We start from the raw sequence: 26,272 nt of genomic DNA, 5'->3' as shown, positions 1-26,272 counted from the left end.
CACAGTGCTGTCCACAGATTATTTGTTTTTTACCTGGCAAATAGGTAATTTCTAATTAGGTACATTGCTAACATCCAATGCCACACATGCAAAAGTTCTTATAAAAATTACACAGAATTCTTCAACACCTTGCAAATCTTGAGCTCAATCCTGTAACGGAAGATCTGTGCTGAGCGTCTGAACTCCCAGACATAGGCTCTGAACATCTGCGTGTGCCAGGATTTGAGTTGCTCACTACAAGACATCCTCTGGGGTTGTTGGTCAAACACAAATGAATACAATAGCCTCTGAGCAGTAGAAAAGATCATTGAATAGTTTTGAACTGGTTAGAAATGTGTGAAAATAGCAAAAAGCGAGAAAATTAGTATTTTCAGCTTTGCAGTTTATTCACAAAGGGAAAATGTTGCTTTTCGCATGTGCACAGAAGCACATTAGTGTTGACCATTGGTTTTGCATTATTTTTCATTAGATGTGGTCACTGTTTTCATGATAAATTTTTTTTGCTCAGAAGATTGTGTGTTAACTTTTAAAGTGAAAAAAAAACCTGCACGAGAAGTTGTGGTTTCTTTTCATACATCCTTAGAACCGGCAACTCTCGCCCTCAAAATAGTCTCCCTTTGCTCTTCCCCCAAGGATTTTACAGCGCTCTTTCACCTCCAATACACCACCCCCCCAAAAAAAAAACAAAAACCTAAACAATTACCAGCGTTTTACAAATAATGCAAACATTGGTGAATGCTCCTATCTGAAGCACAACGACAGTGTCCTGCTCATTTTAGATCTAAGCATACAAACGTGCAATTAACCAAGATCTCAGCGGCACCGTGAATTCCAGCGGGAGCCCATAATTATGCGGCGTGGCCCTGCAGACAGAAATGCACAGCCAGCAGGAAAAGCTGGGGCTATTTATACCTTCAGCAGCAGTTGGTACTTGGTGATCCTCTGCACCGGCTTGATCAAGTAAGATGAGATGGAGTTGGCAAGAGCGTGCCTCTGCTGGATTTCCTGTTAAGAGAAGAAAGCAAGCTCTTAAAGAGTTAAGCCACTTTCAGCTCCCGATTACCTTAGCTAAGTGAGAGCCTGGGCGCTTTTAGGCTCAACTGGTTTTTGTTTTTCAGCGGCAGAGGTTTGCTATTTATTTATAACAATGCGGTTTTCAAGAAAAGGATACTGAGGGAAGAGTGGAGCGATACAATCTGGTAAATTACTCGCAAATAAAAAGGAGATGGTTCCACTCGCAGGCTCCATTGCACAGCCGGCCAAAGGGTTTTCTGCACCCAGCGCTATAAAAATGTTTCCAGCTTCCCCAGCCCCACGCAGCGTGCCAAGCCTGAAGACAGGCTACCCCATCTAATGATAAGTATATATCACGCAGGCCAGCCTGTTTGTACGTCTTTTTCAATATATTCTTCATAGAACATTTTCACACAATCATTAGACCAGACAGCAGTTCACATTATCTTTCATAATATAATTGTTATTTTCAATAACATGTTTTAGCTTGCACACAGCAAACCGTAAAAGATTAAAGGTCTCGTCCGGTCCAGCTTGTGTGTTTGAAAGGTGTGTGAAGAATATGTTGCAAAAGAATTCCAGAGATGTGAAGAGCAATCCGTACATTGTATGCGCTTATTATTTCTGTGTTTTTTTAGAAAGGGCGGCCATACGCCAGAGACAGATGTGGCGGGGATGCCAGAGATCACGGAAGACCTGGGCAGCAGAGCAGCGTGAGACATTCTCGCCTCTTTTAGTGGGTTTCAGGATTGGAGCTGAAGAGGTGGCACAAGGAATTCTGCCGCCATAGGTAGCTTCAAAATGTGTCCCACCCACACCCTCTAAGCACCGCCCCCACCCACCGTTTTCCGCTCTCTTCTAAAGCTGTGGTGGTCCCTGGGCCTTCTCGCTATCTGCAGGCGGTGGCAGCGCTCCCTCCCTGCGCACCGGCGTACGCTGTAGCTGAGCAGGTTTCAACCAGGAGCCCGTTTGGGAGGAGGCAGGGCTGCTCTAGGGACTTGAGAGCTCCTGACCACCCTGATGCTATGGAAGACAGGAGAAGAGTGGGGGGGTGAGGGGGAAGTGAGGGGGTGAGAGGGGGCAGTGGGAGGCACATGAAGGGGCAGCGCAAGCCTGTGAAGAGGTAGCAGTGATGGTGCTCACGGGGATTTTTTTGCCACCCCGGAAGTCGCTGCCCTAGGTAGCACCATTGCCAAATATACTGCACGCACATAGGAAAGAAAGCAAACCCAAAGTCTTCAGGAAATACATTTCCTGATAAAAATGATGCTAGGAATCTTTTGTCAGGTGGCAATTAGGCCTCCCCACTTTAAGTAAATCAGCGTATTTTTCTTATAGAGAGTTTCTGTTTGTCTGCTTTATAGTGACCGCGTGGTTGTTCCAGGAGCGGGGGAGGGTGTTACAGACATAAGTCTACGCTGTCACTTCAGTTTATGGCTGCGAAAATTAACATCTTAAACGGCTGTGTTCATTTTTATAGGCATTTTATTGGTATGCAAATGAGGAATGTAATGGAGGATTTCAGAGAAATGTAACTAGCATTGCATGATTTACAGGAAAAGTGCCTAATCAATGTTATCGGCTTATACAAAATACTTTTACCGCTATTTACCGTAAGGCGCATTGGAAACAACTGCCTGGCTGGTCTGCTGGCTCTGGCGCAGTGCTGTGGCCGTGCCATGCAGAGGGATCTGGCTTTGATTCCAGGGTCAGGTCTTCCACTGCATGGACTGCCCGGGGGGTTGCTGCGGAGGCAGCGTTCACAACCTCCGTGAGGAGAGGGAGTTTATGGTCAATGTGCAATGGCGATATCTATTGGTCAGGTGTGGGCGCCTTGGGTACAGAATTCTGGGTCAATGAACATGGCCCCCGGCTGAGGAGCGTCTGTGAGAGCTGGGCTGAGTGAGTTGAGCGAGGGATATAAAAACAAGGTCCCTGGCTGAGAAGCGTCTGCGAGAGCTGGGCTGAGTGCGTTGAGAGGGGGATATAAAACAAGGTAACTATTCTTGGGGCATTGTGAATGAAGGCTCACGGCACTGTAGCCGAACAAGGGCCAGCTCCGACTGAGCTGGGAGCCCACAGGAACAGGCGCTCTCCCCACCCCACCCCGGTAATCATGAAATTATGAACTTAACTACATAATTCAGCACCAGAAGCACACACATTCATGATCTTTTGCACTCGCCAAATGAGACAATAGCCAGAGCGGCACTGATTCAGTGCCCCCCTTCCCTCCCCAGTTACTTAGTTAATTGTTCTGTTACTGCGTTTTTACGTTATATACCGTTCTCTGTAAAGGCTATGCCTATATATCTTCTGTTGTAAGTTACTTGTAAACCGGCACGATGTGCAAACGGTTGCCGGTATATAAAATTAAATAAATAAATAAATAAAATAAATAAATAAAATAGACAAGTGTTTTCAGTGTACGGTTTGTATATTATTGACCCTCATAACATTTATAGCTACCATCACAGTCATCTCAGTTTCCTAGGATGACGAAACTATGATGTGCAAATGAGAAGGGAATGATCAGGGTACTAGAACTTGCTGGAAGCCATTCTGAATCTGAAGAAATGCGGCATGAAAGGAAATAGCGATTCGTTTCATTGCACTTCTACCGGCTAAAAAAAAAAGAAAAAGTATTTTCCATTCCTTGCTTCCTTCGTGAAACTGTGACATCAAGGTTTGGCGCATGAACTGCTGGGGCCTGGTCACTGGCCTACTGAGCAATATCAAATGGGAAAAACCCTTTACTACCTCCAGCAGAAAGCACGGTGACAAATCTCTGGCTTACGCACAGTCAAACATAAATAGAGTTTGATTTTCCAATAAGATAGATCTGAACATGATAAAAGTAGTAAAAGAATATTAAACAACACGATGCTTTCCTGGCTGGTGCACGCAGCCGTTAAGGGGGGAAAAAAAAAAAAGAAGCAGAGGAAACAAACGCTGTCTATTTTCTCTTCTGCTCAGACAGCAGAGCTGAAAACCTGGTGCAGTGCTGGCATGTTAGGGAGCAATTTTCAGCAGCCTGACCAGGCACACAGAAAGTGCCCGCATATGGGGGTAGATTTTATAACATGTGCGCGCGCTACCCAGCGCGCCCACATGTATGCCTGATTCTATAACTTGCGTGCGCCGGCGCACACAAGTTATAAAAACGGCGCGTGCAAGGGAGTGCACAATTGTGCACCTTGTGCGTGCTGAGCCTGCGCCAAGCCACGATGTCTTCCCCCGTTCCCTACCCCCCCACCCCACCCCACCTTCCCTTCCCCTACCTCCCCCGCCCTTTCTCCCCTACCTGTCTCTTCTTTTTTTTTTAATTTCAAAACTTACTTCAGCCCTGGGGCTGAAGTAAGTTGCGCGCGCCGGCTGAGTGCCGGCGCGCGATCCCCGGCACAATGGCAAATGGCCGCTGTGCAGGGAGCCTCTGGCCATGCCCTCACCCCGCCCCTGGACCACTCCACTCATGCCCTGCCCCCGGACCGCCCCTTTAGTAAAGCCCCCATGACTTAGATGCGTCCCGGGGCTTTACACGCGTCGCCGGACTTTTATAAAATAGGTCCGGCACGCGTAGGGCTTTTAAAATCCGGCCCATATTGGGGAAAATTCACCCAACGTGTATAAAAGACCTTGAGTGTACTTCACTTATTCTTTGATCATGGGGGGAGGGGGTAGGTTCTTTAAATTGATTGCTTTTGTATCTTTGTGGTTTTGTGTTACTGTTTTATTTATTTAGATTTAGCACTTGCCTTTTCATTGCTAACTACAAGGTGAGCTACGTTCAGGTGCGATAGGTAAGTCCCAGACAGCTCACAATCTAAGGGCCTGGTTTACTAAAGGCTTTTCTCCCATTCTGTGTCGGTGGGAAAAAAAAAAAGCTTAGAAGTAAAATTTAAAACCCGCGCGCGTGCACACACTGACGTGCCAATTTAATAACATGGGCGCATATATGCGCGTTTGTTATAAAATCGGCTATCTGTGCGTATGTGTGCGCGATTTTATGTTGACGTGCGCATCTGCATGTGAATGCCGTCTCGTGTGTTTAAGTGGGGGGAATTGAAGTAGGATGCGCGGTAACGCAACAGGCCTTTTTCCCAGTTTGCTCCCAGTTCACCCCAGTAAAGGAGAGGATGCCTAAATCCCCTAGCTAACTTGCCTCCATTTTACCCTATTATCCCCAGCCTTAAAATCCCGCTAACTACACTCGTTTTTTTTGTTACACCATAGCAGAAGTAAAGTTACGCGTCAGGGGACCCTGGCACGCGCTTGTGTGCGTCACTACTCATGTGCTGACTTCATGGTACAGTCCTGGCTTGTTCATGACCCGCCCAGACCATGGCCACGTCCTGCCCCCGTCCTGCCCCCTTTTCAGAAAACTATTTTATGCGCATACCGGGAGATACGTGCGTGGCCCTTTTAAAATCCGCGCGGCACGCGTGGGTCCTAGTCACGCGCAAGCCTTTGAAAATCGACCAGTTAGTAAATGAGGCCCTAAGTTTGTACCTGAGGCCAAGGTCACAGGGAGTGTCAGTGGGGTGAAGCTCCTATGGTCAGTTTTCTCTTAGAGAGCCTGAGGTGTTTCTGCAGCTTGAAGCACACAATGGCATTATGATTCTGAGAAAGCAGCAGTCTCTGATAACCAGATCTGGGAATGTCTGAATGATTTTCAGATAGGAAATTATATAACTATTTTTAAATTGTTAACATCTAGGGACTGGCTGGGATTAAGCGGTATGCCAAGTCAGATAGCAATAACAATGATCTAGTTATGTGCAGATAGCCCCTACTCCATCCAATTTACAATCTGGTCAAGACAAGACAAATAAAAGGTTTCAGGAACAATCGGGTCGATACAGAAAAACCCGTGGGAGAGCCGGTGAGCGCCTGCTCTGCCGGCGCGCGCCCAGGCCATTCTCCTGGGCGCGCAATTCAGTATCGGCCCATATGCAAATGAGGGCCCACGGTAAAAGGAGGTGCTAGGGACACAGAACAGAGAGGGTGTACAGAAAAGCAGTTTTTTCTGCTTTTCTGTACACTTTCCCGGTACACGCTCCTTTGACTTCTCTCCCTGCGCTGTCACTAGTAAGCTGTTTCGCGTGCACAGTTTAGAAAATGCGGCTGTAACTTTGGACGTGCTGGCTAATGCGCACTGATGAAATGACCTTCCCTGAAGGCAGAAAGACCTTTTGCTTACTTAGAGTGCCTCACCATTAATCTTGCCTTAAAATCCATTGCTTTTAGGCAGTTTTTAAATCTTAAAACGGATCCGCCCTGATTCTTGCCTCCTTGTTTTTAACTTCTTGTTTTTAACTTAGTTTCGTGGGGGGGGGGGGGGGGGGGGGGGGGGTGGCCGCACGTTTTCTACGCGCTATGCCTAAAAGCAATGGATTTTAAGGCAAGATTAATGGTGAGGCACTCTACGTAAGCAAAAGGTCTTTCTGCCTTCAGGGAAAGTCATTTCATCAGTGTGCATTAGCCAGCACGTCCAAAGTTACAGCCGCATTTTCTAAACTGTGCACGCGAAACAGCTTACTAGTGACAGCGAAGGGAGAGAAGTCAAAGGAGCATGTCCCTAAGTCATCGCAGTGCTGGTTACGATGCTGAAGACGTGTGTTTATAAAAGGGACAGACTATACACAGCTCTACGTTATAAGGGTGCAATTATACTGATGGTCTCTGGTGACTTTATAAACCACAGGCAGAAAGCCATCTGAACCTAGAGGCAGAATCACGCTCTCGCCCTCCTTAGTAGGCTGTGTGAACATTTGTTACAATACAAAGTTATTTCAAGTTTAAAATAAGTAAATAAACTGAGGCATGCCTTACTGGAAAGGGATGGTAGCCGCACCTTAAAGTCACAGGAAACTTGAATTCGTTTAGATAATGGCCTGGAGCCAGACACACTGAAACAAGAACTGCTACTCAAGGGGGCAATTCTGGCCTAGGTGCAGAGTCTGGGTAGAGCTTCTAAATTAGCTGATGCTTCCCTTTGAAACTTGCCTGCAGATACAAGGGACTTTGCACCTGCCTTTTCTGGCGGGGAAATTGTTTTTTGCTGTAAAACAACAAGGGTAGATGTGAAAATCCCATCTACGCGCATCACTTTCCAACACACACGCTCAACATGCTCATTCCAGTGAAAAGTTAAGTCAGGGTGGACAATTTTCTTTTTCAGTAGGAGAATTTAAACCTCCTCAAGTATTAGTTTTATTGCAATTAAAGCAAAATGTTCATTATATTTTTCTAACACATTGTCGGGCCGATACAGTAAAATCTGCGGGAGAGCCGACGCTCCGAGGCGAGCGCCCGCTCTCCCGATGCGTGCCTAGGCCACTCTCCTGGGCACGCGATTCAGTATTCAAATGAGGGCCCGCAGTAATAAGGAGGCGCTAGGGACACTAGCACTTCCCTAGCGCCTCCTTGTTGGCAGAAGCGGCGGCTGTCAGCGGGTTTGACAGCTGGCGCTTAATTTTACCGGCGTCGGTTGTTTAACCCGCTGACAGCCACGGGTTCGGAAAACGGACGCCGGAAAAACTGAGCGTCCGTCTTCCAACCCACGAGCCGCGGGCTGATTTTTTTGTTTTGGGGGGCCTCCGACTTAATATCGCTATGATATTAAGTCAGAGGTTGTACAGAAAAGCAGTTTTTTCTGTTTTTCTGTGCACTTTCCCGGAGCCAGCCGAAATTAAAATGTGCGGCTTGACTGCACATTTTACTTTCTGGATCGCGCAGGACTAACTAATAGGCTCATCAACATGCATTTGCATGTTGCGGGCGCTATTAGTTTCGGGGGGGGGGGTTGGCTACGCGTTTTCCACACGCTACTACCCCTTACTGTATAAGGGGTAAAAATAGTGGGTCAAAAACGCGCGGCCAAATGGGGGCTAACAGTGCGCTCGGTCGAGCGCACCATATTGCATCGGCCCATGTGTGTTTTTACTAAATTCTAGCATCTATTTTTTATGTTTTGTTAATGTTCAAATTATTATATTTCTTTTTGTCAAACAAAATGTTTAGTATAATTAGAAACAAGCCTACATATTTTATTAAGTGTAATTGCATACCTCGTGTTGTAAAGTTTTATAATTACAGAAGCCTCTCTTGGATGCTAAAGGTACTTAAGTCATACTCCAGTAAAGATGTAAGAATGTTCACACCAAAAGTGAAAAGTATAAGGGTTTGCTCATTTACACACAATTTGCAAACCCAAAGAGGTACAAGTTAAGAGGCCCATTAGCTAAGCAAAATTTTCCATTAACTCTACAAGATTTAACCACTTTTCCCCATTGCAGAAAGGTCTACCCTGAAATTCCTATAATGAAAATTTTAATAAGTTGATTCCTGGGAAACTACTTGTGAAAGGAGACATTTACGTTTTGCACAGCCTTACAACAAAAAAATCACATACTGTACATGTTACCTCTTGTGTATCACATAGAACGTTTAACTTTCAAAAGGAAGACTATGATAAAATGAGGACAATGGTTAGGAAAACTGAAAGGAACAACTGCAAAGGTTAAGAGTTTACACATCAGGCAAGGACATTATTTAAAAATACCATACTGGAAGCCCAGACTAGATGTATTCCACACATTAAAAAAGGTGGAAGGAAGGCCAAAAAACTGCCAGCATGGTTAAAAGGTGAGGTGAGAGAGACTGTTCTAGTCAAAAGAAAATTTTCAAAAAAATAGAAAAGGAAATAGATGAAGAAAACAGGAAACAACATAACCATTGGCAAGTTAGAATCAAAGCACTGGTAAGAAAGGCAAATACAGAATTTGAAAAGAAGCTTGCTGTGGAAGCAAAAACTAAAGATAAAAATTTTTCAGGTACATTTGAAGCAATAAGCCTGCAAAGAAGCAAATTGGACCATTAGATGATCAAGGGGTAAAACAGGCTATAGCAGAGAGATTAAATTAATTCTTTGCTTTGTCTTTACTGAGGAAACTGTAAAGCAGATTCCCATACCAGAAGTGAAATTCAAAGGTAATGATTCAGAGGAAATGAAACAAAACCCAGTGAAACCGGAAGATGTACTAGGGCAGATTGACAAACTAAAGAGTAGCAAATCACCTGGATCAGATGGCATACATCCCAGAGTGCTGAAAGAACTGAAAAAATGTAATTGCAAACCTACTATTAATAATCTGTAAACTATCATTAAAATTAGCTACAGTGCCCGAAGACTGGAGAGTGGCCAACATAAATGCCAGTTTTTTAAAAAAAGGATTCCAGGATTGATCAAGGAAACTACAGACCGGTGAGCCTGATGTCAGTGCTGGAAAAAATGATTGAAACTATTATAAAGAACAAATTTCCAAACATATAGATAGTCTTTTAATGGGACAACGCCAACATGGATTTTTCCAAGGGAAGTCTTGCCTCTCTGATCAGCTACATTTTTTTTAAGGTGTGAATAAACATGTAGATAAAGGTGAGCCAGTTGATATTGTGTATCTGGATTTTCAGAAAGCATTTGACAAAGTCCCTCATGAAAGACTACTGAGGAAATTAAAAAGTTATGGGATAGGAGGCAATGTTCTATTGTGGACTGAGAACTGGTTAAAAGATAGAAAACAGAGAGTAGGGCTAAATGGTCAATTTTCTCATTGGAGAAAGGTGAATAGTGGAGTTTCTCAGGGATCTGTCCTGGGGCCACTGCTTTTTAATATATTTATAAATGACCTGGAAATGGGAACAATGAGTGAGATGATAACATTTGCTGATGGTACAAAATTATTCAAAGTTGTTATATCACAAGAGGATGGTGAGAAATTGAAAGAGGACTCTGGGAGATTGGACATCCAAATGGCAGATGACATTTCATGTGGACAAGCGCAAAGTGATGCACGTAGGGAAGAGCAACCCAAATTACAGTTACACGATGAAAGGTTCTACATTGGCAGTCACCACCCAGGAAAGGGATCTAGGCATCATTGTGGATAATATGTTGAAATCGTCTGCTCAGTGTATGGCAATGGCCAAGAAAGCAAAGGAATGATAGAAATTATTAGGAAAGGAATGGAGTACAAAACAGGGAATATCATAATGCCTCTGTAGTGCTCCATGATTCAACCACACCTTGGACACTGTGTGCAATTCTGCTCACCGTATCTCAAAAAAGAGATAGTGGAATTAAAAAAGGAACAGAGAAGGGCAACCAAAATGATAAAGGGGATGGAATAATTCCTCTATGAGGAAAGCCTAAAGAGGTCAGGACTTTTCAGCCTCAAGAAGAGATGGCTGAGAGGAGGTATGATAAGAGATCTATAAAATAATGAGTGGAATGGAACGATTGATCACAAATCGGTTGTTTACTCTTTCAGAAAGTACAAAGACTATGGAACATGCAATGAAGTTACTAGGTAATACATTTAAGAAAAACAGAAGAAAATATTTTTTTTACTCTTGAATTCATTGCTGGAAGATGCGGTAAAAGCTGTTAGTGTGGCTGGGTTTAAAAAAGGTTTGGACAAGTTCCTAGAGGAAAATTCCATAAACCATTATTAAGGCGGACTTGGGGAAATCTACTGCTTATCGTTAGGATTAGGGGCATGGAATCTATCAACCTTTTGGGATCCTGCCAGATACTTGTGACCTGGATTGGCCACTGTTAGAAACAGGATACTGAGCTTGATGGACCTTTGTCTGACCCAGTACGGCAAATCTTGGGTTCTCATGTTCTAATACATAGCAGTACACTGATCTCAATTGCTGGGAGCACAGTAACGAGTACAGAATAATGCCAAGCATGAATAGCCTAAGAGAGAGAAAAGACAACACCCCATATACTGGATACACTCACCTGTTTCAGAGTATGCTACATACCACAGGATAAAATAATAAAGATATTAATAAGGTGCTCGCAACAAGTTACAGGAACCATTACAAACTATCCCCTGGATTCATCATTCCGCTATATTTATATTTAGCGGTATGATGAGCCGTGGCCAGAAAAGGGACGGGGGGGGGCGATAGTGAGCAGCCGGCTGCTGTAGCTATTTCCGGCGCTGCTGTGGGAGATAATGCGCGCTACGTTATTGCCTGCAGCGCTACAGCCCCCTACTTTGCCTAAACCCCGCCCAGACTCCTCCCCTTCCCCTAATTTTGAATTTTGAAATCGCGATGCGGTAGTTATCGATAACGGCCCCATCCCGGTTTGATGAATGACCCTGAATAAGATCAAAGTGTCAAGGAAAGGATGAGGTGGAATGACAGCGAAATCTCTTTGAATTTCCTTTCACTGTAGTGAGACGCAGCGTGAAGGGGGCTGGGGTGCATGCAGAGCCTCTTACATCAAAGAACGTTCCCGCTTGTTCCAGGATGAGCTGGCTGGAGTCGGGCTTGTTCTTGCAGTACGTCACATACATTTGAAATTTATCCGCCTGTGAAAATAACAAAAAAAAAAAAAAAAAAAATAATGGCAAAGTCAGAATCGGCTTTTTCCAGAATTGGCAATCTGACAAGTCAGGAGGTATTTTTCATCAACAGCAATGAACTTGGAACGATCGCTCAGCGGCATGAACCTTTTTGCTTTTTAACGTAAAATTTATGTTTAGAAGGGCACGATCTCAAATGAAATGCAGCAAAATTTGATGGAAGGTGGAAGATCCCCCTAGGACTGCCAACTTTCAACTTTCTGAACATTTGTAGATGCTATTTCATATCTTCACTGATAGTATTTATGCAGATGTGACTTTTATTGCCACTCTTCACCATTAGGAAAGCCCAGATACATTGAATATAATAACACATAAGGGCCCATCTAATCTGCCCAATTTACTTCCTGCTACAGTGCTGTGGACCCCAGTTGATCCCTGACGTCCCTGTAACTTCTTTGCAATTAAAAGCTCCTCTATGCTGGTCTCACACTTTCCTGAGCTGTTATTGTTTTTGTCTCTGTCACCTGCACTGAGAGATTAAAACAGGTGATAGGGGAGTCCCAGAGGAGAGGAGCAGGAGATCGAACTCCGCTCCCTCCTACAAATAAAAATCTTGCTGCCTTTATTTATTTATTTATTTATTTTTTAACTTGTACAACCAAAGTACAAAATTTGACTGCTTCTTTCTTTTTTTTTTTTTTTTTTTTTTTACAGACAGTCACAGGGGAATTCGTGTCCGTGAAAGTGCACCCAAGCAATGGACGTCTCGGGGCAAGGCAGCAGACTAAGGGGGAATGACTGGCACCACCAGTATCGCCCACAAGAAGGTCACCGGGAAGGGAACCTAAGCTGAGCAAATCAAGGGCCCAAGCCTCCGTAGGAACCCCAAGAGCGAGGGAGACAGAACTGTCTCCCTCACACAGTGAATAAAAATGACAGAAATTTACAGGTAATTTTTTTTTTTTTTTTTTTTTACAAAGAAATCAGATGAAAACAATACTTGCTTGAGCTTGCCCCAGAGAAAAGAATCAAAGAAGAAACCCTGAGGGGAAAAAAGGGCAAGCTAACAGGGAACCACAGGGTGAGCTGTTCCACCTGCTGGAGACAGACAAATACTGAAGGGATGCAGGGTGGGGCTCTCTCCTGATGTAGGATACCCTCACAGTTTTGGTCTGTCTCCATCTGCTGGACAGGAGGCTCAACCCATGGTCTGGACTGATCCGGGTATGTACAGGGAATTGGCAATCTGACAAGTCAGGAGGTATTTTTCATCAACAGCAATGAACTTGGAAAGATCACTCAGAGGCCTGAACCTTTTTTGCTTTTTAACGTAAAATTTATGTTTAGAAGGGCACGATCTCAAATGAAATGCAGCAAAATTTGATGGAAGGTGGAAGTACCCCTAGGACTGCCAACTTTCAACTTTCTGAACATTTGTAGATGCTATTTCATATCTTCGCTGATAGTATTTATGCACATGTGACTTTTATTGCCACTCTTCACCATTAGGAAAACACAGATACATTGATTATAATAACACATAAGGGCCCATCTAATCTGCCCAATTTACTTCCTGCTACAGTGCTGTGGACCCCAGTTGATCCCTGACGTCCCTGTAACTTCCTTGCAATTAAAAGCTCCTCTATGCTGGTCTCACTCTTTCCTGAGCTGTTATTGTTTTTGTCTCTGTCACCTGCAGTGAGAGGTTGATCCAGGCATTCACTCACCCTTTCTGTGAAAAGATTATTATCTGATGTTACTCCCGAGTCCGTCCCTTGGGAGCCCAATATCATGCTCACTAGTCCACAAACTTCTTTACTCTAAAAAAAAAAGATTTGCATTTTCCAGTCCAGAGGCCAAACTACTGTTCTGTAAAACCTGTTAGGCCTTTGATTACATTGTAGACTGAAGTCTGGGTAAGTGAAACAAAATAAATATAGGCAACTCATATTGAATGTAGAGTAGCTACTAAAACGCACTCTCTATTGTATAATTACAGGGGAGGATTGGATGCTAACCTGCAGCTGGATGTGACCACCCTCCTACCTGCAGCTGCCCCTAATCCAAGCTGTGCAGGCTTGCCTCCAAGGCACACGCCTTAAAAAGCTGGCCTCACTCACAGCTCCCTGCCTCATCATCAACTCTCCCTTCCTCTGCTGTGGCTACCCTAGCACTTTCCTTTGCCTTGTCTAGGTTCCTGTTTTCTGTGAGGCCCTCTAGAGGCCTCCCCGCCTGTTTATTGTTCCTGGCTCCTGCATGGCCTTCTGGTATCTTGGTTGTCTTGTCCCTGTCTGGCCTGTGCCCTGCTTTCCTAGCCTTGTTCCTGTCTTTGGCCTTCTGGTGTTGTGTTTGTCTCGTCCCTGCCTTGCCTTGCACCCTGGTCTTGCTCTGTGCTTGTGTAGCTTCCTCCCTGTCTTGTCTACTTGCGGTCTGTCCTTTAGGTGCACTCCTTGTTCCATGTCTTGTGGGCACCATGCTGTACCCTGCAGCCTGTGTTGCCTTTGTGGGTGCCCTCTAGCACCCCTGTCTCAAGGGCACCTCTGGCTAAGACCTGTCAGCTACCAGAGCCTGAGGGCTCAACCCAAGTGGGAGGTGGCTGATCAGACAGAAGAACCTACACACTGCCCTGTCCTGGGGATTATCTAACATTGGCCTGCACAGCTGCGACACTGGAGAGCTAAAATCAGGACACATTTTAGCCTTTTCTCCTTTTCATACATTACCCCAAAAAATCTGTACAGACAAGAAAAAGGTCAGGACAGTTGGCAATCTTAAAGAGCCATGGTAGAAGTATATTCACTTTTGGTTTTGAGATGCAAGTCACAAAAGATTCCAAGGAGGTAATTTTCAAAGGAGTTACGCAAGTAAATGTAACATATTATAGTGGGTGACTCTCCCGAATGATGGCTATTGACACAATACCCTTATTAAATAAACATACACATGCTTACTGTGACTCCTACATCGCTCTAAGCTTCAACAGCAAGAGCTAATGGAAAAAAGGATTTGCACTCATAAAGAGGGGAGTAGCTGGCTTGTTACGGCGGTTACTACCCCAAACCAAATATGCCTGATACTTCACTTTCAATGCATATACAGCATAGCTCTCTGCTTCAATGACAGGGGAGAAGAATAACTGATACTTCACACATCCAGCAGAGCTCTCTGCTACAACGGCAAAGGAGAAGAAAAAGGGTTCGCACTCAAAACGCGGGGAGTAGCTGGCTTGTTACGGCAGTTACTACCCCAAACCAAATGTGCCTGATACTTCACTTTCCATGCATATCCAGCATGGTTCTCTGCTGCATGGGAGAAAGACTGATACATCACGCATTTCCAGCATAGCTCTCTGCTTCAACGGCAGGGGAAAAAAAAAAAAAAAAACAAACAAAAACAAAAAACTGATGCTTCACGCATATCCTGCATAGCTTCAACGACAGGGGTGAAGAAAAAAAAAAAGGATTCGCAATCACAAAGCGAGGAGTAGCTGGCTTGTTACGGCGGTTACTACCCCAACCAAATGTGCCTGATACTTCACTTTCAAGGCATATCCAGCATGGCTCTCTGCTTCTACAGCAGGGGAGAAGAAAAAAAACCCAACAAGAGCTGTACAACATAGTCTAGGTAAAACAAATAAGCATGGGTGTAGCTTGCTTATCGCAGCGGTTACTGCCCCTACTACCCCTAACTAATCAAGCTAGATATTTCACTTGCATGCAGCTCCATCACTGCTCTCTACATTAATGGTGGGGGTGGAAGGGGAATAGAACAAGGAGCTAAGAGTAACAGATAAGAATGAGAGAAAAAATGTGTGAGGCTTGCTGGGCAGACTGGATGGGCCATTCGGTCTTCTTCTGCCGTCATTTCTATGTTTCTATGTTTCTATATTCGTGTAAAGTTCTCTTACATGTGTGAAATCTATTGACAGTTCAATGACATATAAGTGTAGCAATTTTCAAAAGCCCACTTACACAGCTAAAGTGCATTTACACGTGTAAAACCCAGTTTTAAGCATGCAAATCCTTTGGAAAATCAGGCCCTTAGTAAGAGGGGGCCAGGCCTAAAAACCTCTTTTGGTTTTAAATATCCTAGCTCAAAAATAAAACAGCTTAACATTTTAGTTTAGCATCAATGATATAATAATAATGAATGTTTCAACCACTCCTACATACACATGAAACCCTCTGGTCTCGTGCAGATTTCTGTTGATGTGAGAGCCACAAAGAAAACTGGAGTCATTCTGATATCAAAGAAGGGAAGCAAGAAGAATCTTAAGATAAGTAGGCTAATCAGTGGTCAACGACATGTTATGTACCATAGGGGGTATAAAAAATAGCACAATCTGCCAAGAATTAGAGAATATTTAGCATTCTTCAGTCCTCCCAAACCCTACCAAAGGTTATGTTTTAGTGATTTATACTTAAGACCGCACTCTTTCAGAAGTAAAAGTTTAGTTTAGTTTATCAGTTTGCTACGTAAGGTAAGAAAGGCATGGCTGGTTCCTTCGTCATGCTTGATTTCAGGGAATAATCACGGGCTTTGTTTTGTTTTTTTTTTTGCATCATACTTGCAGTAAATTGAATTCATGGCTGAGAAGGCCGTGCCCGCTGAGAAACAGATAATTTCGCAAATATTACAGAGCGAGCCAACGGCCTGAGCTTCTACAAAGCGAAATGGAAAACGCTATCCCTTCAGATCAGAACAAAAGCGAGAGAGGTGGAAGAGAAGCACATAGGATGGCGAGCGTCTCAGGCACAGAACCGAGTCGTTTCACGTGGCCTCTTTTCTCCCAACTAAAAACAACGAGGCCGTAAATAAAAAAATAAAAGTCGCACCCAGAACCAGCTCCAGTTTTCCTTCCGGAACATGCACGCGCTCGTCCGCCCTCCGCAGATGCGTGGATCCCCAAAAAAATCCTATCCCAGTCGGAATCCTCATGCTCCTCTGATGTCAAACGGAAGTGTGATTTGGGGGGAGGGGGGGGCACAGAGCAATTTCACAGGCCTTGCTTCCTTTCTCCTTTTCTTCTCATCCCTAATCTCCAGTTTATCTTTTTCTTAATGAGTACTATTTACTGCCGATCAAACCAACACAAGTACATTTTCCATTGGATCTAGGACATGGACAAATTCTGCGTTACGCGCTGAAGGCCTGATATTAAAAGGCCCGCGCGCGTAAAAAAAAAAAAATGGGGGTTACGTGCTGAAGTGCCGGGCCTTTCAAAAGGGGTGGGCTGGGGGGGGGGGAGCGTGGGCGGGCCGGGACAGCGTCCTTAGACGCTGTCCTGGGGAAGTGCGCGCAAGCAGCCGGCCGGCGTGCGCAAGATACATCTACTCCAGAGGAGCAGTAAGTATTAAAATTAAAAAAAAATGGGGATAGGTAGGATTACTTTAGGGGTCGGGGAGGAGAGGGGAAAAGGGAGGAAGGGTAGGTAGGGGTAAAGGAAAGTTCCCTCCCAGTCCGTTCCTTAGTTGGAGCGGACTGGGCGGGGACTGGGCAAAGGCCCAATCACGTCGCCGCGTATAAAATAGAAAATCCCCCCCCCCCCCATGTGCGCGCAAATGTTAAAATTCGCGTGGGTATCGTGTTTTATAACATGCGTGCGCGCCTTTGAAAATCGACCCGTTAATATTCTGTTTAACCTTGTATCGACCGAACGATTTCCTAATCATCATAATTGATTGAAGCTGCAAGTGCGCTAGAAGCCTTAACCTTTTCAGCTTTTGCAAAAGCCCTCTGTTATTCTTTCACTTCTTTCTTCAAAAGGGAGCGAGATCAGAAGAAGTGATCAGTGCTGCGCTACCCTCAGCCCTGTTTTCTCTAACAACAGAAGGCTGGCTTGCCAAACATGCCTCTTTGAAAATGCATCTTTCTGTTTCAAATTGATATTTGCCATAAAATGTGAACTCTTGCCTATTAACTGATTATGTCCGGGAGACAAGAAGGTCCAACGCGCTCTTTTACTCTTATTTATTTATTTGGCATTTTTTTCTATACCGATATTCTTGTAAACAAGTTACAAATCACCTCGGTTTACATTTGAACAATAAACTTTGCACAAGGATGCATTACACTGAACAGGGGGATCAAGACTTGGAGCCAAGCAAAATGGGGAAAAACAATTAGATAACTTGGTACGAGTAATACAACTGAGGAACAAGTGATGGAATATCTCTCTTCAAAGCTGCTTTCTAGTGATGTAGTTCAATAACGTTGCCTAATCTGAACCGTAATGTTCAACCGAGTTGGGCAAAAGCTTCACCAAACAGCCATGTCTTTAATCTTTTCTTAAAGTTGTTTGGGCATTGTTCGAGTCTAAGCTCTGGGGGGAGGGAGTTCCATTGTAAAGGTCCCGTCGTGGAGAGGGCTCTCTTCCTTAATGTGGATTTGATGGGGTGGGCCGACAGGGTGTTTCTGTAAGCTGATCTCACTGGTCTGGAGGGCATGTGCTGTTGAAATGGGAACTTAAGATCCAGAGGTGAAATATTGTGGATATCTTTATGGATGATCGTTAGAATCTTGTAAGAGATTCTGTATTTAATTGGGAGCCAGTGAAGGTTCCGCAAGATGGGTGTTATGTGGTCTCTTTTGTTAGTCTTTGTCAGAATCCTTGCTGAGGCATTTTGAAGCATCTGTAGTGGTTTGGTGTAGTTAGCTGGGAGGCCGAAGAGTAGAGAATTGCAATAGTCTAATTTTGAGAATATGATGGATTGGAGAACTGTTCGAAAGTCCTGGAAGTGGAGGAGTGGTCTCAGGCGTTTTAAGACTTGGAGTTTAAAAAAGCAGTCCTTGGTGATGTTGTTAATGAAACTTTTGCAGTTTAGCTGGCTGTCCATGATTACTCCAAGGTTTCTGACTTGAGAGGTAAAGCCTGGTTGGTTGGCTGGGTGTGTGTTAGACAATGGTAAATTTCCATCTTGTGTGATCAGGAGGATCTCCGTCTTCTTGTTATTCAGGTTTGAATGATATTTAATGGTCAAACAAAAACAGATGCACCGGTTCCAGCTTTTGTTTAGCAGCTCAAAATGCCTTATGCAGAGCAGGCCTTTTTTTTGTAGGATTCATCGATTTTGCTTTAGCGGTGGGCGTAACAGTAAATTCCTCCTCCCGTGTGGCAGTAAACACTCTACAAGATAAAGCCTGAATCACCCCCAGGATGAATTCTTGTTCTTGAACCCTGCGGGAAGTCAGCATAAGTTGTCTCCATCTTCTTTTTCTTCCTGCAGACTTCTGGGTGACAAATCACCCATTTACCCATTCACCAATCAACAGTTAATCCAGAGCAATTTTCCAGCTGCTATTTAATTTCCTTTTAATTACATTTCCTTTTAATCACATTAAACTCTGCACAGGGGGCCTGATTTTTCTAAAGCATTTGCACATGTAAAACTGGGTCTTGCACGTGTACATGCACTTAACATGAGTAAGTGGTAAGGGAACATGCAACACGAACGTTTAGTCCGGGAATTCCTAATTCTGGTCCTCGAAGGCTATTCAGTGGGTCTAAGATTTCAGGGTATGCAAAATAAATATTCATAAAATGTATTTGCATACACTTGGTCCAAGAGCAAAACTAGTCTACATACTAGGCTACCCTGAATAGCAGTCAGGGCCAGTGCAAGGGTGTTAAGCACCCTAGGCAAAGCTTATTGCCTGGTGAGCCCCACCTCCCACCCCAACAGTCTCGCCCTCCCCACACACACAATTTAAAAAATTTGCATTCCTAATAACAGATTTTACATGAAAATGTTCAAAGTACAATCTTTTGAGGTATAGTATATTTACATGCACTACTGTGGTTCCAACCAGAAAACCCTACAAAGAAGACACTAGAAAATCATATGGTATAATATAGTAAATTTCCCATACCAAAAATAGCACTAACTGCCAGCACTTAAACAGTAACAAACCCACCCATGAAAAGGCAATACATCACCTCAGTCACACATACAGAACACAGACAGACCCTCACCAAATACAGAGAAAAGAAAACGTAAAGTATGGATAGAAACATGCAGACAAAAACTGAACTAGAAACTGCAACAAGCAAGACTCTGCATGCAGTACAACAATGGAAAAACAGAAAACATCAAACAACAAAATCAATCAATAAATAAATAAATATAAATCAATCATAACATCAAAATCATACTAATAAAAAAAAATAAATATTTAAAAACAGCTGAGGAATAGAACAACATCCAAAAATTAAAAACTCATATCAGCTGATGAGAAGTCTGCAATCTGCTGGGCAATCTTGCTGGTCGTACCTTCTACTCGCTATGTGAGACTGGTAGAGTAATGTGAGAGCTGCTGGCTATAAATGGCCCAATTTTATGGAACTAACTCCTTTATGAACTCTGGAAGGAAGCCTGCTTCAAAATGTTTAAAAAGCCATGAAAAACTATCTTTATGCAGGCATTTAACTTGAGCTATGATTAAACTGTAAATCCCCAACAAGTAAAATTGAAGTAAATAGATGGATGGGGTATGGAGTAGAATACTGGCTGTATTTTATGTTTTCTTTGTAAAAATTTTGTCTTTTAATTATGAATGGTTTTTTGTAAGCCGCTTAGGACCTTGCATAAATGCAGTATAGACATTTTTAAAAATAAATACATTTTATTTTTACAAACATCAATACAATATTTCAGTACAGCAGACCAGCAGACACGCCAAATAACACCCAATAATTAAAACTAATAAGGAGAAAAATAATCACTTTCTCTTCATATCTGGGAACTTTTGATTTCTAAATGCTCTGACATTGTCATGGATTAGCTTTGGGTGGGTGGGGGAATTGTTATGCACACACACTTTCTCCTCTCTCTGTCACCCACACACACCCATGCTCTCAATCTCATATACATATGCTCTCTCCATGCATGCTTTCCAATCACACTCACACAGACACGCATGCTCTCATACACACACACTTTCAATCATACACACACACATATGCTCTTACACTCACTCACTTCCCCCCCCCCCCAAAAAAAAAGAAATCACATGCAGAAGCAACATCTTCCTCCGTTCGCCCCAGCCAGTCTACGGGACTCTTGCTTTTTTTTTCTCTGGCTGCTGGGGCTGTCACTGCTCTGCTTCCTGCTCCGGGCCACGAGGGCTACAAAAGCTCTGCCTGCTGCTCCTGCCTGCGTGCAAGTCTGCTGCTTCTCCTGCGCTTGATTGCGTGGGGGGGGGCGTGGCTGACACTGCTCTTCTTCCCGTCTGCGCTGCTCCTCCTCTTGGCTCCTGCTGCTCTTGATGGCGGCCCGGCGGTTTCTTTATTTCTTAATTTAAAAGCGTATATCCCACCTATCGACACTACCAGGTGGAAGGCCTGCTGATAGGCCTCCTGCTCCTCACCACCGTGCCAGCCGATGCCCCGGGCCCCCAACGCGGACAGCATCCCCTCCCTTCCAGTGCGCGGGCCCCACCTCACCACTTCCTCTACCAGGCCCCGGCGGGAAGGAGGAAAGGCCGTCCCCGCACCATCCCTGTAATGGTGGAGCTCTAAGCAGCCTCCCAGTTCACTTAGCGCTTCCCCCGGCCCCGATAACAGACCTGAACCAGAGCTGGAAACTTCAGAATAATCAGCCTCGATACAACAATACCTACTATGGTATTATTATAAACAATGCTAACATCTTTTACACGGCTCCCCTCTTCCCTGTCAAGGTCTGATTAACGAGGGGACATCATTTAAATAAATACAGGAGGTGAAATAAAAAGTCAGGAAATAGCCGATTTTCATTCAGACCAATCACAAATCTTGAAAGCTTTTTTTTTTTTAGCGGTTACAAAAAAAAACCGAAGAGAAACAACTTCCTTTCTTCAGGTCGTTAGGGATACGGAAGCCTCAGTTTTAGCGAAATCCGGTCAGTGAACGGCTCGATAGTAAAATGCCATTACCCATGTGACAAAGCAGTGGCCCACGTCTTCAGGCAGTTGTTCGTATTTCTCAAGCTCCTTTAGAAAGATGCTGAAAACAGGAAAACAGTCCAAAATTAGCAGCTATGCATGTCTAGAAGCGTCTTAATCAAAGAGAGTCCACCTTGGGCGAGCAACCAATAGTCTTAAAAAACCTAGCGGCCCAATCAAAATAGGTCCCCTCTCTTTGTGTCTGGGACAGATCATTTGGGGGGCCAATTTTCAAAGAGTTTAGGTTCCTAACCTTTGGAGTTAGGCTCCTAAATTGTCCCTTTTGAAAATGTACTAGGGCTGAATCCCTAAATTTATGCTCCTAGTTTCATTAGGCCCCTAAATTTAAGGCCCTAAAAGTGGGAGGCTACAGGGGGTGGAGTTAGGGCGGGGAAACAAAGTTAGGAGCTTAGCACTGATTTTCACAACTAGGCACCTCACTTAGGAGTCTAAATCTAGGAAAATAAAGAGCAGGGCTAAATGTGTGTGATTTTTCAGCTGAAAACCTAGGGATTTGTAATGTAGAGGCCTAAATTTAGGAGCTCAGCTTTTTTGGAATATCTGCCCCTTGATGTTTAGCAAAGAGGGTTCTACCTCCTGACACTGTTACTCTGGGTGTACTTTATGCTCTCTGGTAGAGGTTCCCACACCTGTCCTGGAGGATCCCCCTCCCCAGCCAGTTGGGTTTTCAGGATATCCACAATGAATATGCATAAGACAAAATTTGCATGCTATGTAGGCAGTGGTTAAAACCTTTCTATTTAATGAAGCATACAATCTCAGTACCACCATTTAAATGTTTACTCTGAATTATCCATATCTGCTTGTTACTTGTAAAGAAAGAACTATTTTGTTTTATTGTGTCTTATGTTCAAATTGTTTTTATTGTGTATTTATTTTATTTATTTAAAGGCTTTTATATACCGGAGTTCATGCACTAGTGCATACCACTTCGGTTTACACGGAACAAGGAACAGAAAATTACATCAAACAGATTGAACTATGTAAATTGAAACAGGTGAGTGTATGTAAATTGTAAACCGCCTAGACGGACACGTAAGTGACCCCATGTGCGGTATATAAAAAACTTTTAAATAAATAAATAAATAAATAAATAAATGCAAAGTTATCTTATGCACATTCATTATGGACAGCCTGAAAACTCGACTGGCTAGGGTCCCTCAAGGACAGGTTTGGGAACCACTGCTATGTGGCATCGTTCCATTGGCCAAAGAGTCAGCAAATAGTACACAATCATCAAGGAAGGGCACCAATAAATCAGGAAGTTGCGTTGCATGCGGCGGTCTCAACTGGCATAATTGAGAGCTGTAGGCCAAGGCCAAGGGTTCCAAATTTGGAACCTCCCTCTCTGTGCTTCAGACGGGGGCGAAGGAACAGGTTTACTCTTCCGACACCTGCACTACTCACTCCCAAGTCATGCAGTCATGGCATCCTTTCATATGCCTACTGGAGATAAGCTCTGCATTGGTTATAGATTTAGGACTGCAGTAGCGAGGGGATGAAAACCACGCGCTTGAGGCGGGATATTCAAATTGGCTATTGCAGCAGCTTTCGAAAAACTGCGGGACTAAAACTACCAGTGGGACCTGGAAGATCTGCGAGTGGATCCTGAGAATAAAACATGGCCTCATGGGCAAAGAAATGGGAAAGTCAGTAGTACAAAGCTGTTCAGAGAGGTGGCCCATGTTAGTGATTTGAATCCGAAGGCATCACTTTAGCAACAGCAAAGCTTTGGTTGTAAGACATGGGGAGGCAGGAGGCAGTGACGAATTTAGGGTTTTTTTGCCATCCCTAGGCACTGCTAGTGCTCTGGCACCCCCAACCTCTGGATTTCCTTTGCTCTGCTGTCTGCTTGAGTCTCACCCCTCTCCTCTCCCCTCCCCTGCATGCTGCCTGGGAGGGGCTGGAGCAGGAAACAGAGGTCTGCTCCCTGCTGAGTGGGAATTCAGAACGGCTGGGAGGCAATATCTCTTCAGCACCCCCCCCCCCCCCCCCCAATCTCTGCCACCCTAGGTACAGGCCCAGTGTGCCTAATGGCAAAGCTAAGCCTGGAAGGAGGGGGAAAACTGGTGCCTAAAACAGAGAAAACCCCAGCTTTAGACTCCCCTGACACAAATGGAGGAAGGCGAAGTAAGTTCCATTGTGTTGAGAGCTTAGGAGATGAAGGAGGTTGACCAAACCCCAAGGTAAGGTTAAATATGCTTATACCTCCTACGGAGCAGTCAATTATTATCATATTGGCCCAAAAAAAACAACTGCTCTTAAAATCACAAAGTTTTTCTCCTTCTCAGAGCCCACGCCTGCCGAAGACAGCACTGCTCGTGGGCCCGCCCCCCTCCCCCGCCCGTCAAAGATGGCCGGCACTGCTCCCGGGTTTCCCCATTCCCCCTGACTCCGTCTCCCATCTGCTAGCAGGGGAACACATAACCCCACTGGTCCTGGGTCCATCTGGCTACACGCTAGGAACCATCAACCTCCGCGCCATCCTGGGCCCACAGCCGTTACTTCACCGTTCTTGGGCAGCCGTGCTCGGGAAGGAAGAAGATGGGATTTTGGGGGGGGGGGGGGGGGGGAGACTGGTGCTAGCGGGCTGCAGGAGCTCTGCGGAGGCCATAGGAGGTTTGTTACAAAGCCCAGGGTGGGGAAACCACAGAAGAGGTGAGGGCAGGGAGAAAGGAAGGGAGGAGAAAGACTGGTACAAACGAAATGGAAATATCTGCAAGAAAACAAAACAAAAAAATAATAATAATAACACCCCTCCCCCCAAAAGAACTGTATAGTGAAACCTTTTATCCCATGGCTCTGATGCATGGGATTGCCTGAGGTCAATAATAGAAGCTCCCTATATGTGCCTGGTAGACCTACTTGTTGTGAAAGTCATAAATCTCCTGAATGTTGCCAAAGATGACATGCTCTTTGTTCAGAATTCCTGCAGGTATCTCCTCCACGCCACTCGTCATTTCCCATAGGTAAGTCTGCAAGAAAAAAAAGGGTAAGGCACTTTACAAGGGGAAGGACAACAGGAATGAAGATACAGCGCAGATACAGGATAACTAAGAAGAGAATTCTACCCTTTCCAGTGCTATGAAATAGTAGCACTGCTAAACTTCTATTTCAGAAAAGGATGCCATATCCTATAAAAATTTGGAAAGCTGATGGTTTTTAATTGCTGTTAATTTATTTAAGGAGCAGGGTTTTTTTTTCTATTCTGTCAATAATATTTATCTTGGTGGGAGTATCTTTCGATTTCCAATAAAGGGCGAGCTCACGCCGGGCAGACAGTGTGATTTTGTTAATCAATAACCTTGTTGAGGCTGGGACGTCAAGAGGTAGATTCAATAAGATGTATTCGGGAGACAACGTAAACGTCCTCCTATAACCTCCTCTATAAAAGAGATCACAACAGCCCCAAACTGGGCTATTTTGGGACATCCCCACCACATATTGTATCTCTTTCCCCACATTCTTTCCAGCTTAAGTCTCCTCTGCCTGGATATATCTTATTTAGTCTGATGGGCGTAAGGTGCCACCTCGTTAATACCTTGTAACTATTTTCAGTCATGCTCGCTGAAACTGAGCTCCGCTTCGTAGATAGGAACATTGAGTCCCACTCTTCATTTGACAAGTGTTTTCCTAAATCTTTTTCCCAGGCCACCTCATTAGGAGCCTGTGAGCGTAGGGCATTACTAATAAACCCGTAAAGACTGGAGATCATTCTGCTTATGGTGTCAGCTTGGTCACACCAATGCTCTCATTGTGTTTTGCCCTTCTTTAAATCCTCATCTACCTTTTCTGCCGTAATAAAATGACTTATTTGCAAATAAGGAAAGATATCTCTGTCACTTAGCCCGTATTTTTCTTGCATTTCCTGGCAAGAAAGAGGTGTCTGGAGTCCCCAAGATTTTATCAAAACGAGTTATCCCTTTAGCTAGTCAGAGCTGGAACTGTTGTGGAGAAAGCCCAGCAGGGAATTTAGTATTTTGATTGATCGTCGTACTATAGAAATATCTGCGGTCTCCTACAAAATGGGCCTTCCAACGATTCCTCACCAGCAATGTATAAGTGGTTGGAGGTAAACTCTCTGCCCGTTTCCAGAGGTTCTGTGGTTGCCCGACTCTAGCCCAGAGTGGCATACTACCTGTCATAGATTGTTCTGTCTGATCCCAAAGTTTGGGTTCTTTTACCCTATGCCAATCTAATATACATTAACCTGTTCTAATCCTCTCTTGATTTTACAGTCCTCCATCATATCCCCCCTCAGTTATCTCTTCTCCAACCTGAACAGCCCTAACCTCTTTAGTCTTTCCTCATAGGGGAGCCGTTCCATCCCCTTTATCACTTTGGTTGCCCTTCTCTGTACCTTCGCCAATGTATCAATATCTTTTTTGAGATGTGGCGATCAGAATTGTACACAGTATTCAAGGTGCGGTCTCACCATGGAGTGATACAGAGTCATTATGACATCGTCCGTTTTATTCTCCACAACCTTTCTAATAATTCCTAACATTGTTTGCTTTTTTGACCACCAGAGCACTCTGAGGCGATGATTTCAATGTAATGTTCACTATGACATCTAGATGTTTTTCCTGGGTGGTAGCTCCTAACATGAAACCTAAGATTCGTAACTACAGCAAGGGTTATTTTTCCCTATATGCATCACAGGAAAATTGGTTCTTACCTGCTAATTTTCGTTCCTGTAGTACCACAGATCAGTCCAGACAAGTGGGTTTATGCATCCCTACCAGCAGATGGAGGCAGAGAACAAAACTTTGAGGTACTGCTGCTTAACCAAGAGTGCCACCTGCAGTCCCTCAGTATTGACCTGTACCCAAGCCAAAATAAACCTCAAAACCCCCACCAGCGCGAACAGGAAAAGTAGGGCTGGAACCGCCTGTGCTGGAGCCTCTGTCACATCCAAACCACCAAAA

At 44.3% G+C, this 26,272-nt stretch overlaps 1 protein-coding gene across 4 annotated transcripts in view; it reads right to left on the bottom strand.

The window, feature by feature from the left end:
• The window catches only part of KALRN (kalirin RhoGEF kinase), a 1,195,491-nt gene that overhangs the window by 401,500 nt on the left and 767,719 nt on the right, over nt 1-26,272 (bottom strand). For all 4 annotated transcript variants that reach the window (XM_029605245.1, XM_029605240.1, XM_029605241.1 and 1 more), the window contains 4 exons: nt 24,210-24,319; nt 21,315-21,384; nt 11,316-11,405; nt 913-1,005 (listed from right to left, as the gene is read on the bottom strand). In XM_029605245.1, coding sequence (XP_029461105.1) covers nt 913-1,005; nt 11,316-11,405; nt 21,315-21,384; nt 24,210-24,319 — 363 coding nt within the window. The remainder of the gene's footprint in view (nt 1-912; nt 1,006-11,315; nt 11,406-21,314; nt 21,385-24,209; nt 24,320-26,272) is intronic.

This window comes from Rhinatrema bivittatum, chromosome 6 (assembly GCF_901001135.1).
Source record: "Rhinatrema bivittatum chromosome 6, aRhiBiv1.1, whole genome shotgun sequence".
NCBI classification, from domain to species: domain Eukaryota; kingdom Metazoa; phylum Chordata; class Amphibia; order Gymnophiona; family Rhinatrematidae; genus Rhinatrema; species Rhinatrema bivittatum.
This window is presented reverse-complemented; position numbering and strand designations above follow the sequence as displayed.